This window comes from Propithecus coquereli, unplaced genomic scaffold, assembly GCF_000956105.1.
Source record: "Propithecus coquereli isolate 6110/MARCELLA unplaced genomic scaffold, Pcoq_1.0 Scaffold39, whole genome shotgun sequence".
In the NCBI taxonomy this organism is placed as follows: Eukaryota; Metazoa; Chordata; class Mammalia; order Primates; family Indriidae; genus Propithecus; species Propithecus coquereli.
This window is the reverse complement of record NW_012149618.1, coordinates 2,699,832-2,715,028: the sequence shown is the minus strand read 5'-3', so window position 1 is coordinate 2,715,028 and position 15,197 is coordinate 2,699,832. Positions and strand designations below refer to the sequence as shown.

At 46.7% G+C, this 15,197-nt stretch overlaps 1 protein-coding gene across 1 annotated transcript in view; it reads right to left on the bottom strand.

Annotated features, from left to right (window-relative positions):
- The window catches only part of DPYSL5 (dihydropyrimidinase-like 5), a 42,893-nt gene extending 31,131 nt beyond the window's left edge, over positions 1-11,762 (bottom strand). The window contains exon 1 of the mRNA XM_012652471.1: positions 11,498-11,762. Coding sequence (XP_012507925.1) covers positions 11,498-11,758 — 261 coding nt within the window. The 5' untranslated portion in view covers positions 11,759-11,762. The remainder of the gene's footprint in view (positions 1-11,497) is intronic.
- Positions 11,763-15,197: the final 3,435 nt, after the last annotated feature.

The window sequence follows — 15,197 nt, the reverse complement described above, 5'->3', positions numbered from 1 at the left end:
AAATGGGCGTGGCTTGGGCTTGAATTACAGGGCTAAAACTGAGAATTGTGCCAACATTTAAAATGATGAAATGAGGAGCTCCAGGCTTCTCTCTAATCCAGAGTGATTATCCCCACTGCCGAGCATCCCATTTAAATTCATTGAGTTCGATACAAAGCCACAGTACCCAGCCGGCTGTCTCCCGACATACAGTTGCCATGGAGACTGGAGATGATCCTCACAGGCACTGTGTGGCAGAGGGAACGTGACTGCGGGCTTCTGAGGACCACTCCAAAACAGAGCCACGCAGAGGCCCTTTGTCACCCACCTCCTTAGCAAAGCACCTTCTAACCCCAAAGCGGACCATGAGGATGTTTATTTAAAGTCCAGGCTGCCCACAGATGTCCAAGAGGAGGGTTTCAGCTTCAGTCGAGTAACGAAACATGGAACCCCACTCGCGTTTCATCCCTGGTCTGCTTCAACGTGGCAAGGTCCTCATTTTACCCGACACCTAAGTGGTGACAGCACCGTAAACCTGCTGAAGGAGCTGCCAGGAAAGCGGCCTGGAAACGTGCCATCGCGAACGGGGGCTGGAAGAGGTCGGACGCAGACAGGCCTGTCTGCTTACGAGCTTGGTGACTTATTTCTCGTCTCTGAGATTCAGCTTCCCACCTTCAAAGGAAGGATGATAAACCTGCCTGAGGGGGGCTTCGAATATCAAATGAGTGATTCACGGATATAGAAGTGCCCTGACAAGTGGGCCCAAGGCCCAGGCCTGACAGCTCAGGTGTACCCCTGTTGCAGAGGGGGCCAGGGGGATGGAAGCTAAACCTTAGGTCCTGGGAGAGCCACGTGCTGCCACGTGCCAGGTGGGGGTCTGGGTCCCGGAGCCCATCAGGGCCTGAATGTGCCCCATTCTGAGCACTGTATTTTCCATGGCAAGAAAAATATACCCTTTGGTGGCCACCGAGTCTAGGGCTTAGAGATTAGGAGCCAGAGTGCTCTCCCAAACACAAGTCCCAGAGTATGCTGTGCCTGGCAAAGACAGCCAAGGCACCGAACCAGACAGGAGAAGCTACAGCCCAGGCCAGGAGGCAACAAAGGAAACCGCAAGAAATGGAAATCTGGTAGAGAGCAGGGGAGAGGACAGTAATGGCTCAGTGGTTAGAATTTCAGTACAGGAAAAGTTTTATCCCGATCTAGTCCACTCGGGACTGCCCAGCCTACCCCTCTTCTCTGACGACTCTAAATGTAAGGCACAGAGGAAGCAGAATGAGATCTTCCCATGATGTTGTCACAATTTACTTTAACTTAGACGTGGGATTATGTAAAGACAATATATTGACATCAATATTTATAATCATGTCATAAATTTCTTTCCCCTCCAAATAACTTGAGAAATTTTTAAAGAAAATTCCTAACTTTTATCTAATAGGAAGGGACCATGACAAGGACTGGGAATGTTTATCAAGTGTTTGGTTAATACATTTGGTTCATAGTTCTTTAAGTTTTGGGTTTACGGCCTGCACTAAAAATATTTGCTTCCAAGGACATAAAATAGCCAAACAACTTTGAAAAAGAAGAGCAAAGTTGGAGGACTGACACTGCCTGCTTTCAAGACTTATTGTAAAGTTATAATAATCAAGAGAGTGTGGTATTGGTGTAAAGACAGACAAACAGATCAAAAGAAGAGAAAAGACAGCCCCAAAATAGACTTGCACATGTATGGTCAATCGATTTTTGGCAAGGGATAATCTTTTCAACAAATGCCGCTGGAACAACTGGATGGCCACATGCAAGAAAAGTTGAACATAGACCCTTACCACATACCATATATAAAAAATTAACTTAAAATAGATCATAGACGTAATTGCAAAAGCTAAAATTACAAAACTTCTCAAAGAAAACATAGGAGAGAATCTTAGTGATCCTGGATTTCATAAAAATTTCTTGATTACAGCACAACTAATAGCATGAAGTATAAAAAGAAAAAAATCAATAAATTAGACTTCAAAATTAAAAACTTTTACTCTTCAAAAAACACTATTAAGAAAAATGAAAAAAGTAAGAGACTAGGAAAAAATATCTGTGAAACGTACATCTAACAAAGGGCTTGTAACTCTTTTATAAACTCTTACAATCCAATAAAAAGAAGGCCCAAAACTCAATGAAAACATGGGCAAAACATGTGAACAGACACTGCACCAAAGACATACGGAAGGTAAATAAGCACATGTAAAGAGATTCAGCATTAGTCATTAAGGAAATGCAAATTAAAACCACACTGAAGTACCACTACACATCTATTAGAATGGCTAAAATTACAGACTGACCACAACAAGTGGTGGCAGCAATGTGGAGCAACCACTGGTAGGAATATAAGGTGCTATAATACAACCATGTTGGAAACCAGTTTGGCAATTTCTTAAAACGCTAAACGTACACCTCCCATGACTGAGACATTCCACTTCTAGGTAATTACCCAAGGGGAATAAAAGCCTATGTCCACACCAATGTTCATAGTAGCTTCATCTGTAATAGCCAAAAACTTAATAATACTGAGGGAAAGAAACCGGACAAAAAAAAGAATGCATATTGCATTATTTCATTTATGTAGAAATGCTAGAAAATGCCGGCTAATCTATAGTGACAGAAAACAGTGTTACCTGGGGGCGGGGTTATAGAGACACAAACTTTGAGGGGTGATGGATATGTTTGCTATATTCATTGTGGTGGCTTCACAGTGTATACATATGTCAAAATGTATCAAACTGCACACTTTAAAATTTATAGCTCATTGTACATCAATTATACCTCCATTGAGTTGTTTTAAGAAAAAGGTGGCTTCTCAGGTTACCTAACTGTGACCTTCTTCTTTCCATACATACCCTTCCATAGGGTAGAGTTCACCAATGTATACCAAGTTTAATTTTATTTTAAAATATTAATTGGGAATACTGTGGAGAGTTTAAATCTAAACAGTTAAGTTATTTATGGATCAGGAGCTGGACTAATTAACCTCTGGGTACGTCCAGTTCTAAAATTGTGTGTGTGTGTGTGTGTGTGTGTGTGTAAGCGTGAGTGTGAGAAAGTGTAAGTGTGTGACTCTGTGTGTAGTGTGAGAGAGAAACTGGTCAGTAAAGTTCCTGCGATAGTTGGCCCACAGTTTTATCTTTATGTAGTCACTAATTAAAGATCCTTATAGCTCTTAAATTTCAATGAACAAAAAATAAAAAATCAGCAGGCAGAGAGAAAAACATGGCTGGCTGCCGTGACAACACGAGGGACCAATGAGGCTAAAACTACTCCAGGGAAAAGATACCAACACCTACACACATTTCTACCTGTTAACGAACACTCCAAGACACGCACCTTATGTTCAACACAGGAATGCGGCAATTTCAAAGGCAACCTCAGTGAGGTTTGGGAGAACAGATATTTTCAACTGAGATAAGGCCATATTCAAATGTTTCTTGAAATATCGAAAAAAAAATGCAAGCTTTGAAAAAGGAAAGAGAGGAAGAAGAAAAAAGGAAGGAAAATATGTCATTCATGTACAATATATATCACTGAAGTACAATATATATAATTGAAGTACACATAGAGTATAGGATATATTTTTCTTCTTCCTTTACTTCTCTTTTAAACTCTAGAGGATGAGAGTACAAAGGAAAGCTTCCTGTCCTGGGTATGATAGATTTTCCAAGACGCTCAGGCTCAATCACAGAGGGTGTATTTGTTTCTATTCTGAACAAAAGTTTTTAAAAGTGCAATGATCTCTCTGTATTGATAAATTCTTTGCAAACACTATTCTAGGACTTGAGGAGCTGCTTGGTCACCACAGGAGGTTTTTTCCAGCACTAGATGTGCCAGTTTATAAGGAAATGATAGATCTCATTTTCAATACTAAAAATTTATAAGAAACAATAGCCCTCCTCACTTGCATTCGCTCTCTGAAGGGTCAGCCTGGCCTACATTCTGGCCTGCCAATCAGTGTAGACGTAGAGTGAGAGTTGCCAGCAAGGTTTTGTTAAGCAAGAGAGTTGGTTTGAAGCAGGACATCTTTAAATAGCTCCTGATGCCTGCAGAGTTTAGAACTGGCTATTTCTGCTTCTAAGAGAAAGGGAGAGAAAGAAAATTATCTAGACGTCATCGCCATTGCTCTTACACTCTATTTGAAATCTGAAACACACAGAGTCAACCCTACCAGTAGAAATGGAATCTAACTTGTTTAGTTCCTACTTGATGCTTAACGGTTTAATGTGTGTGCTCATGAGGAACCATACAAGTGGACTGAAGGGTACGTCTTTGAGGCCAACATCATCTATTTATTTATTTAACAAACACTCATACAATGCTTCATAAGCATTGAGTACTATTTTAAGTTATTTGCAAATAGTAACCCAGTTAATGCACATAAAGTTCCATTGTAATCACCATCTTCCAGGTAAGGAAATAGAGGGACAGAGGGAGTAACTTGCCCAAATCGCACAGCCAATGATCATGGAGATGGAATTCAAACTCTGGCATTCGTAGCCCCGGTCTGTGCTGGTGACGACCATGCTATGCTGACACTCATCTATTTCTTGGATGTCTACTACTCGTTTAGAGCTACGTGAGTTCTGTGGTGAATCACAAGTTAAACACAAATCGTGGTCTCTTCCCCTTCAAAGGGTCTTCAATCTTGCTGAGACACGCTTAACACAGGAAATGATTTGAAAGCCCCAAAATGGGGATAGCAAAGTCAGGTCAGGAGGTGTCCAAGGGAAGATCCCCCTGTAGAACCCTGGGAATGAGATGGGAAACCTCACCCGGGATTAGGGTCTGCTACATGGCACAGCTGACTTTGAGAAAGGGAGATTATCCGCAGTGGGCCTGGACTAATCAGGTGAGCTCATGAAGGGGACAGGTTTCTTCCCAGTGAAAGAGATTCTAGCCAGAGACTGGAAATGGGAGAGGGATTCGAGGTGAGTCTATTGCTGGCTTTGAAGATGGAGGGTGCAGGAGGCAAGGTGTGCCGGCGGCCTCTAGGAGCTGAGATGGACCCCAGGCTGAGAGCCAGCAAGGAAATGGGGACCTCAGTCCTTGAATTGTAAGAAACTGAATTCTGCCACAGCCACATGAGCTTGGCAGAGGATCTTGAGCTCCAGATGACAACGCAGCCCAGCTGACACCTTGATGGTAGCTTGTGACACGCCAAGAAGACCACCCAGTCACGACATGCCCAGACTTCTACCTACAGAACTGGGAGCTAATAAGTGGGTTTTTCAAATTGCTGAGTTTGAGGCAATTAGTTACACAGCAGAAACTAATATACCCCCTGCAAGTGCACTAGCTCCCACTAGAGGGGTGGAAGGGATGTCCTCTAGGTGGCTGGGGCAGGGAAGTCACTTCATGAAGCCCTCATAGGGTTCTTTAGGCTGTGGGTGACTCAGAGAAGACAGTGGAGCAAGGAGCCCAGCTATTCTGATCCCCACCGGCAAAGCAAGGCTGGAGGGTGGCAGGACAGCAGGACAGACGGGCATGGAAAACAAGCTGGGGATGAGGGCTGATTCCCAGAGAAGGCTGGCCGGGGTGCCCTGCTGGCAAGCCCAGGGACATGGCAGCATGATCACTTGCATGGACAGCGGAACAATTTCACTGTGAAGCCAAAGTGGGTGGATCTTCTCTCCAGGGACCGGGAAACTGGAAGACAGAGCCAAGGCCTGGCCTGGGGTGGTGGAAGTAGGTAGTCCCAGCCTGGGGGCTGACAGTTACCTATTGTGTATTCTGCACCAGGCACTGCGTGAAGCGTCTGTCATGCATCACTTCACTTAATCCTTACAACTACCATTTATATGTGGTAAAAACTGTCCTGCTCTAAATAACTGGAGCCCAAGGTTACTTCTGCAGGGAGGAGTGGTGTTTCATAAAGCTGTTGTCTTGGGCAGGCAGAGGGTGCACTCAGCTGTCTGCCTAAAATGTGTCAGTTCTGAGATGCCCTCACGTGGTCCAGGCAAGTTTGGAGACATGGAGTGTCATGGGAAGTATTTGCATGCAGCCAACCAAGCAGTCACAGGCTGTCGGAAAGGGGTGAATGCCCAGTCTGGGGTTCCAGGAGATCCCGAGTGGGGTGGCGAAAAAGGTCTCAGACTGAGAAACCTTCACTCCAGTCCACCTGTCTCTGGGACTTGGGGCAACTCATTCATCTTGTCTGGGTCTCCTGTCAAGGGGAAGGTGGAACCAGATGATTTCTAAGGAGCCCTCTGGCTTTTTACAGGAACGAAGAAATATGTGAACTTAGGAGCATCAATTAATAACAAGACCATGTTGAATCTGGATCCCTGCAAGCAGGAAGTGCTGCTGCGGAGCTTACAGACCGGAAGGATATTTTGTCCACAATTAAACAGAAATGGACAGAATACTGGAGTCAAAGAAGAGGAAAGAAAGTGAGCCGTATTTAAAGGTTTAATTCTGGGCCAGATGCGGTGGCTCATGCCTGTAATCCTAGCACTCTGGGAGGCCAGGGTGGGAGGATCACTTGAGGTCAGGAGTTCAAGACCAGCCTGAGCAAGAGCAAGACTCTGTCTCTACCAAAAAATAGAAAAAATTAGCCAGGTGTGGTGGTGAGTGCCTGTAGTCCCAGCTACTCGGGAGGCTGAGGCAAGAGTATCGCTGGAGCCCAGGAGTTTGAGGTTGCAGTGAGCTATGACGACGCCACTGCTCTCTAGCCTTGGTGACATAGAGAGACAATGTCTCAAAACATTAATTAATTAATTAAAATAAAGGTTTAATTCCAAGAGAGCAAATTTCAAAGATAAAAATAGCAAAAATCATCTACTCAATGGATAAATGGGGTCCTTGGTAAGGATGATGGCAGGGTTGAACACCGAAGGGAATCTATTTATGTCTTAGCTGGGCATCTCTCAGGGCCCTACCAGACAGGGTCCCAGCCTCTGTAGCAGGAGAGGGGAAGGGAGGGTCAGGACCCTCCATCAGGGACGGGATGTGGCAGGCTGTCCTAATCTATGCCACTGAATGTCCCCTAGGCTGATCCCATGCTGGACAAGCACTCCTCGGGTTAGGATTTGGCTTCCTCTGTAGGTTGACTGTAAGGAAAGTTCTGCTGATGCTAATTTTGAGTTCGCAGGAGGCTGTCTCTGTGATTGCATAGCCCCTGGCACAGACAAGAGGGCGTCTCTGGGCCCTCAAAGAAGAGCACCAGGCCCACCTGTACTTCTGTTTGATGACATCTCTACCAGTGCCAACTTCTCTCTCCTCTCTTTTCCAGGCCAGGAAATCTTAGCAAGTACAGGAGCTCTAGGCACCAGCCTGGGGTTTGGGGGCCCAGGAATGTGAATAAAAGAGAGAATCAAATACATAAGACCAGCAAAGGCAAGGCAAGGCAAGGCAGGCCCTGGCTTCCACAGGGGATCCAGATGTTAGCTGTGACAGAGCACCCCAGGCGCAGGTCAGGCGGGCGACAGTAGAGCCAGGGTGCTGTGCCATTCAAAACCACCAAGAAAGTCCCTTAATAATCTGCCCGCCAGTGGTTAGAGTCACCAGGGATGGTGGGGGAGGAGACAGACCTAGAGACATTGATTTAACTGGTCTCGGCTTTTAAAAATTCCCCAAGTGGTTCTAATGTAATTCTCTTCCAAAGGTTGAGAATCATTGGCCTAGACAGCAGTTCTTAAAATATTTTTGGAGGAGAGGGAGGCAGAAGAGGCATGTAGGAAGCTTTTTTCAGCTGCACATGCCTGCCCCTTCTATCAACACCTTAGTGAAGGGGCTGATGCCTCAAGTTTTAAAAACCTGACTCTGGTATTTCCACCTGGAGAACCATCAGTGGGTGGAGCTCAAGAGCCTGTATGAACATTCTTTATTCTGCAACATTAGATACATAGCAAAGAATAAATGTAACTGCTACATAAGTTAAGCAGAATAATAATACAAGACCCCAGGACCTGACCACAATCCCAGACCTTGACCAATGCAGTTGGTGTCACTGGGCCTCTCTCCTCACCACCGCCCCCATGGGGATAACCTTCTAGAATGGGGTCTGTATTATCAGCAAGCAAGCGGTCCTGGCTGGCATCTTCCATAAACCCTGGTTCTGGGCCTGGGGAGGGCAGGACCTGGAGGTCAGCGGGTGTCAGGGAGGCGGTGCCTGGGGCAGGGAGGAGGGTCAGGTGACCTGGCCGTGAGAGGGGAGCCAGGCAGAGCCTGCCACAGGGCCTGCCACGGCCTCTGAAAGAGGCGGAGGCCAGAAAAGCATTTGCTAAAGAAGTGCTAGAGAGAAATCCCTGTAGACCGAGTACAATGGAGACCCAGATGTTCTCAGAAAGGCCAGGCTTTCAGTTGTTTTGTTTTTCTAGCCATGGCTGCTGCTGCCAAATCAACAGGCACTCAGTAGCCGAGGGGGGTGCAGGGTTGAAGGCCCCGTGATCTGTCTGTCAAGAACAAAAAGATGCAACTTGATCTCTCCTTCTCTCTTGGTTAATCACTTGGGTGAGCTTTTCCTTGGGATTATTGTTCTATTATAAACCCAGATGCTTAAAGTGAATCAACCTTTCTCAGAGTGTACTAAGTAGGTCAGCGGCGGTCTATCAGGGTGCACAGTCTCTGCACGAGCACCACCGGCAGTGTGAATAATTAAATCCACACGTCCCCAGATCAGTGTTTCAGCAGGAGAGCATTTTCTCTCCCCAGGAGATTTTCAGGAACTGGAGGCAACAGGAAGCTGAAGCATTCGTGAGGGGAAATCCAGGAGTGGAGAGGAGGGGTGCAGGGGCGGGAAGTTTGCTCTTAGGAGGCTGGGAGGATGCACTGAAAGGCTCCAGGCAGAACTGGGGCAGGGGCTGTGTCACCAAGGCAGAGGCTCAATATGAGGGCTGGCGCACAGCGACAAGGTACGATCTTACTTAGGGGATGGATATAAAAAAGTGTCAGTTTAGGTGACACCAGCAGCCAAGAGACTTAGGGTCTGTGGTCTCTTAAATTCCCCACAAGTAGGGCCTGGCATAGACTGGGGTTCCTGAGGCAGCCTGAACCTTCAGGCATGGGAGATCTGGGGCCTTTAATCACACAGGAGCCTTCGGACGTTTTCTGGAGGCAGCTCCCCCGGCGATGAGGAGCCTGGAGAAGATCAAGAGTTACGCACCTTGCACAAAGATACACGTGCACAGCTTCACCGGCTATAACGAGCTGATGGCTCTCTGGGGAAAACCTGTCATTCTTGGCTAATGAGGCCCCAGCAGATGACAATGGGGAAAATAAGACAAAGAAGGCCAGCCTGCCCTCCGAGAGGTTGGAAGTCAGCATTGTGGCCATGTGGCATCTAACCCTGGATTAAAGGGATCCCAAAAGCAGGGACAGTAACCAGAAAGCTGCAATTTTTGGTGCAAGGCTTGAGAATACTACAGAATGGACTCCAGCATGGACTGGTGGGTTATCAGTTTGTTGCAGTTAAATACTGTGGCCTCTCTTACACTACTGCTGGGAGGATAAATTGTTGCCAGTCTGGGAAACTACTTGGCATCATCTATTAAAGCTGAACATACGTGTACCCTATGACCCAGCAATTTTGCTCCTAGGAATATGCCTAAAAAATATGTACGGACGTGTTTGCCACAGACATGTACAAGAACATGTTCACAGTGACAGTGTTTATAAATGGCCCCAAACTGGCAACTACCCAAATGCTCATTGATAAATAGATAAGTACTATGTGGTATATCACATGGTGGAATACTACAAAGCAATGAAAGTGAATGGATTACAACAACACGCAAAAGAATGAATTTTCTTTTTTGAAACAGGTTCAGAAGATGGAGAATGAATTTTTGAGCAAAGGAAGCCAACACAAGTGTACACACTGCTTAATTTAGCATAAAGTAATAAACAAAGCCAATCTATGATAAATATACTAAAAACCATTGACCTGTATACTTCAAATAGGTGAATTGTATGGTATTTGAATTATATCTCAATTAAGCTGTTATTTAAAAAAAAATCTATTAGAGGTCAGGGTCGTGGTTATCCTTGGTGGGGACCAGTGACTCCAAGTAGCTTCTGGATGCTGGTAATGTTTGGTTTCTTAACTTGGGGGCTGGCTACAAGTGTGCTCACTTGTGAAAATTCTGTATACTTACAATTTGTGCACTTCTCTGTACATACTTTACACTTCAATAAAATGGCAACAATAACAACAAACTGAATAGTCTGTTGTGTTATGAGCCTGGCCTGGCCTGGCTCAGCGCGTGGGCGTGGGGATGGGGTGTTAGATACGCCCACTCACTTCAGAAAGGTCCCAACTGCCACCAGCATACCCTGCAAGAGGACCCTGAGTTTATGAGAATGGGGTTCCCCATTTCATTATCAAAGCATCACTTGCAGGGCTCGAGGGAATTCTCAGAGGAGAAGTAGACAGGGTCCCCACACCACCTGTCTTCCCTAGGCTCTGCTGGAGTGGGCGGGTATAGCCAGATGCCGGAGTGTTAGGCCAAGGAGCATCCTTGCCTCCACATAGGCCGGGCAATGGCTACTGTGACTCCTCACAGCCCAGTTTCCCAAGGGTCTAGCTGCAGCCCCTGGATTGGGAAGGGGATGGTATCTTCAAGGAGACTTTAAGGGCCATCTGTCTGAGGTGGGCAGGCCCATGCCCCCAGGGCCAGCCTCTGCCCGTGTATTTATAGGGTAGCTAGTTCCAGGTCAGTGGCAGGCTCTGGAAAGCAGAGGAACACAGCCAGGCCTTGCCCTCAGGGAGCCCACAGTCTAATGTCCCAGGAGAGACCTGCATGTGACAGATCATTATAAGGAAGAGGGATGACAGCAACAACACAGGTCCCTGGGGCACATAGGAAAGGTAAAAGAACCCATTTGTGGCTCTTTTTGCAAAATGTAGTTTCCTCCTAATTCATGTGTTTCACAGGTTGGAATTTTTGTATTTGGCATTCAGGCACTTACGGCAAGCAGCGCAGGTCCAGCCTGGGAACTGTTAAGTATTATCCATGATAACTCACTCTGAAAAGAGAACCCACCACCAGTACTTTTCAAGCCATTTTTAAAAATAATCAACAAGCTAGGAGAGATAATAGAAGCTAGCTAATTGCCTGGAAGAGGCATGTTTGTCTTCCACAGTCTCTGGGGATTTAATTCAGCTTATCATACATAAAAGGAATCCATCAGTCCAACACCCCCCCACACACAATAATAAACACCAGCTTACTCTCTTCTTCCTCTAGGTTTCTATTACATGACATAAGAACATAAACATAAAATCAGTTCCCAGCCTGGGTACACGGGTAAGTGATGTGATCAGCAAAACAGGCCTAAGTGCCGCCTTTTCCACAATCATGGCAGTCTATGACATTAAGCCAGAAATACCTATCCTAGTTGCCACAGTGGCCCCCTGAGACACCCTCCTTCTTTCTGCTAGCAACACAGTGGGAGCACTGGCTCACATGGGTCTGGTCTGGAGCAGCAGAATAAAGACGCCAAAGAGGAAGCCGCCTTCGGCAGGCAGGAGCAAAATTACCTTGGTCCCATGGTAGAAGTCGTCCACGCACGTGGCGTTCATGAAGGTCTGGTGGAAGTGGGTGCTGGTGTCTATGCCTCCGGGGATCACCAGCTTCCCGGTGGCATCGATCACCTTGGCCCCTCCAGGGATCATGAGCTCGCGGCCCACCTGCTGGATGACGCCGTTCTCGATGTAGACGTCAGCCTCGTGGGTGCAGTCATCGTTCACCACCTTGCCTCCCTTGATGAGAATCCGCACGCTGGCTGAATTGGCAAGCATGTTCCTACAGAAGGTGAAGGGGCACCAGTCAAGGTCAAAGTCCCTTCTCATGTTACCAGGGTCCCAGCCCTTCCTGTCAGAGCCCAACCTCCATGGTCCGGGTAAGTGAGCAGAGAAGGGGAGGAAGTTTCTCCACGGCCTGAGGAAACCAGTCCCACAGCCAGTTCCGGTCACCACCCTGCCACTGGCCTCCCAGTGGGACGTCCTGGGACTCAGGACACAGAGGCAGTTTAAGGGGGAAGCAGGGGCCCACAGAAACATCATTTATGACCCTTCCCAAAATGCCATGTGAGTTCTAAAGCATTTTAACATCTACTGTCTATTTTATTCCCAAAACAACCCAAGGAGTTGCAGTTTACAGATGAGAAAGCTGAAATTGCTAAGGAATTTATGGCTACCAAGTAGCCAAGTCAAACCCACACGTCTGGTATGACCAACGTCTCCACTTCATTACATGGTGTTGTGACGGTACCAGAGGCTCCTGGGGCGTGTCTCAGAGAGCCGAATCCTCCAAGCCTCACAGCTGTCTAGTTCATGACATTCTGTCACAGGATTCTATTCGTTCACGCTCCTGAGTTAGGCTCAAGAAGTTCCTACCAACACTGAAGCTCCACAGCCGTATGCACGACGTGCTTATCTGAGGAGCTTTTGAAAAGCGCCTATGCCCAAGCCCCACGGCCAGAGATTCAGATTTGTTTGGTCCAGATTGAGCCCCCAGCATCAATAGTTTTCAAAAGCTGGAGAACTCTACCATACATTTAAAGAAGAATTAACACCAATTCATCCAGAACGCAGAAGAGAAGGAAACCCTTCCCAACTCATTTTGTGAAGCCAGTATTAGCCTGGTACTGAAGCCAGACAAAAATAGTACACAAAACGAAAACTCCAGAGCAATGTCCCTCATGAATACAGATGCAAAATCCCTAACAAAACATTAGCAAATAGAATTCATCAATATCTGAAAAGAATTATACACTACACAGGTAGAGTTTATTCCAGGAATGCAAGGCTGGTCCAATATTTGAAAATCAATCAACGTAATCCACCGTATTAACAGGCTCCTGGGAGTGGTAAGGAGCAAGCAGACTTAAGGAGAGTGTGGGAGATGTAGGGGAGCCACTGTGGGGGCCTAGGAAGTGAAGCGGGGTGCACACAGGAAAGGAGTGGGTGCCAAGGGCAGCTCAGACAGCCATGGTCATATGAGTTGATTAGAATTCCATCCAGGGAGCACACTCTGGTTGGATCTGCAACTCTCTTGACCCTTAGGTATCTGAACAGAAAATATTTGCATTTAGACTTAGAATATATAGGGCAGATGACCAGAAGGAGGGAGATTACACCATTGCAGTGTGTCTCTGAGGTCAAAAAAGCCAAATTTCATACTCAGAAAACTTCTCATTCTTCAGGACCCAACTCAGTTGTCCCCTCTTCTGAGAAGCTCTCTCTGTGCCTTCACAGGATCAGCTGCTTCCATGGCACTAGATTCTCTCCCTCCTACGGACTAAGGTCCCCAAAGGCAAAGTCCTATCAGTCATCTTTGTCCCCGCCCCCTCCTCATCCTCAGCGTCCAGTATGGGACACTCAAAACTGGTGAATAAATGAATGAATAACCTCATCTACTTGTTGCACCCTAACACAATCAAAATGGTTTAAAGCAGTCAGTTGTAGGCCAATTCATTTTTTGGGATTATTTTGCAACTCTGTGTCCAGACAACACTCATCCCTCCTAATACAGCACATGACTGCGAACAGAGGGAAGGAAGCAACATATCTTCTCCCATCCAGCTCATTGCACTTTGCCTGCCACCAGGCAAGTTCCGGGAAGGCTGTGTCCCAGGATGAAAAGGCCTTGGGATCTCTTGAAGGAGCACCTGTCGTAAGGACATAGGTCAGATATCTGGAGAGCTTAGCCTGCTCTCCTGGATGCAGCTGGCTCATTTCTTGCCAACTTGGCCAGGCTGGAGAGCATGGAATCTCAACACCGAGAAAGTTTACACTTTCTTGGTATAAGCTGCACCTTGACTACACCTTGACCACTAGGTTCTCCTGCTGTCAGGAAAAGCTGGCCCTTGGAGGATGCTGCTCAAGGGAGTGCTGGGGCGGACACAAGACAGGTGGCTGGGAGTGACAACTGTGCTCTGTGACCATCTGCTCCCTGCAGGGTATCACTCTGACCTCTGGGGAGAAGAGACCCTGCTCCCCTAGTATGGAAGGCACCAGGCAGTGGGGAGGACTGGGCTGGAGAGATTGGGGATGATGGGACAGCCACAGCCACAAGCCACTGTCTGGATCTGGGATGAAGCTGAACAGATTCTGGGGACCTTTTGCCCTAAAATCTTAAAACTGGAGTTTGAATTTCATAAACAATGAGAAGGAAATACGTTTGGCTCTAAGGTAATGGCCACAGCCACTCTGGCCAAAGGAAGACCAGACAGTCTGGGGGATGCAGTCTCTCTCTCTCTCACTACAAAGCCAAGCCCACGTGTGACTACAAAAGGAGAGGTCCAAGTTCTCCTTTTGCGTTAGAAGAGGGAAATGATGGTAGTGGTAAGGTTTGCTGAAAGAGGACACACACTTAATCCTCTGTGCAACTCCTCACCTTTTAAAGTAGCTTAAAGGTAAGAGGAAAAATAGGAATATGCTACAGAACTGCTCAGTCATTACGTCAATGCTGTAAATGACAACACTGGTTTGCTCACGTGCTCACGGCACACACCTGGCGGGTGGAGAACCTGGAAGGGTGGTGTGATAGTGACTTACTGGGTTTTCTTGCCTGATCTTTCATGCTGGAACAAAACCAAAGGCATCATCTTCACCAGAAACAAGAGCTCTCAGTAAATTAACACGCCATGCCCAGTACTTTACATGCACTTAACCCACAGCAACCCCACCAAGTGGGAACAAAGCAGCAAGTATTAGCTCCACTGTAGGAGCAGGAAACAGAGGTTTTGAAAATAACAGGTGCCCATTAAAGGTCACACAACTTCAGGGGGAGGTCTGGGCTTCAGGCCCAGGCCCACCCGACTTAAAAGAAAGGTTATTGGAGCTAACTCTGGGTAGCAGAGTTACAGGTGATTTTTATGTTCTTCATAGTTTTCTGTATTTTTCAAATTTTATACAATAAGTTGTATTACCTTTTCTAATCTGAAAATGTATGTTCAAAAGCTTTTTCTTTAAGCAAAAAAGAAGCCAGAAGGAATTCAATGTGACTCTTCATTCAGGTGCAGCTGGCTCAGTCCCTCCCTCTGGCATCCTTCCTGGGAGGACACGGGCAAGGGAGGGGGAGATGGAACTGCCACCACCAGCTCTGACACTTACCCCCTTTCTCCGGAACCCTTGGGCTGCCACCACCACTCAACCTGTCTTTTTCCACTTTCTTGCTGGAAATCTCTGGAGGCTAACCTGGCTCTGAAGGGGCTTGACCCCCCAAAAGAATACC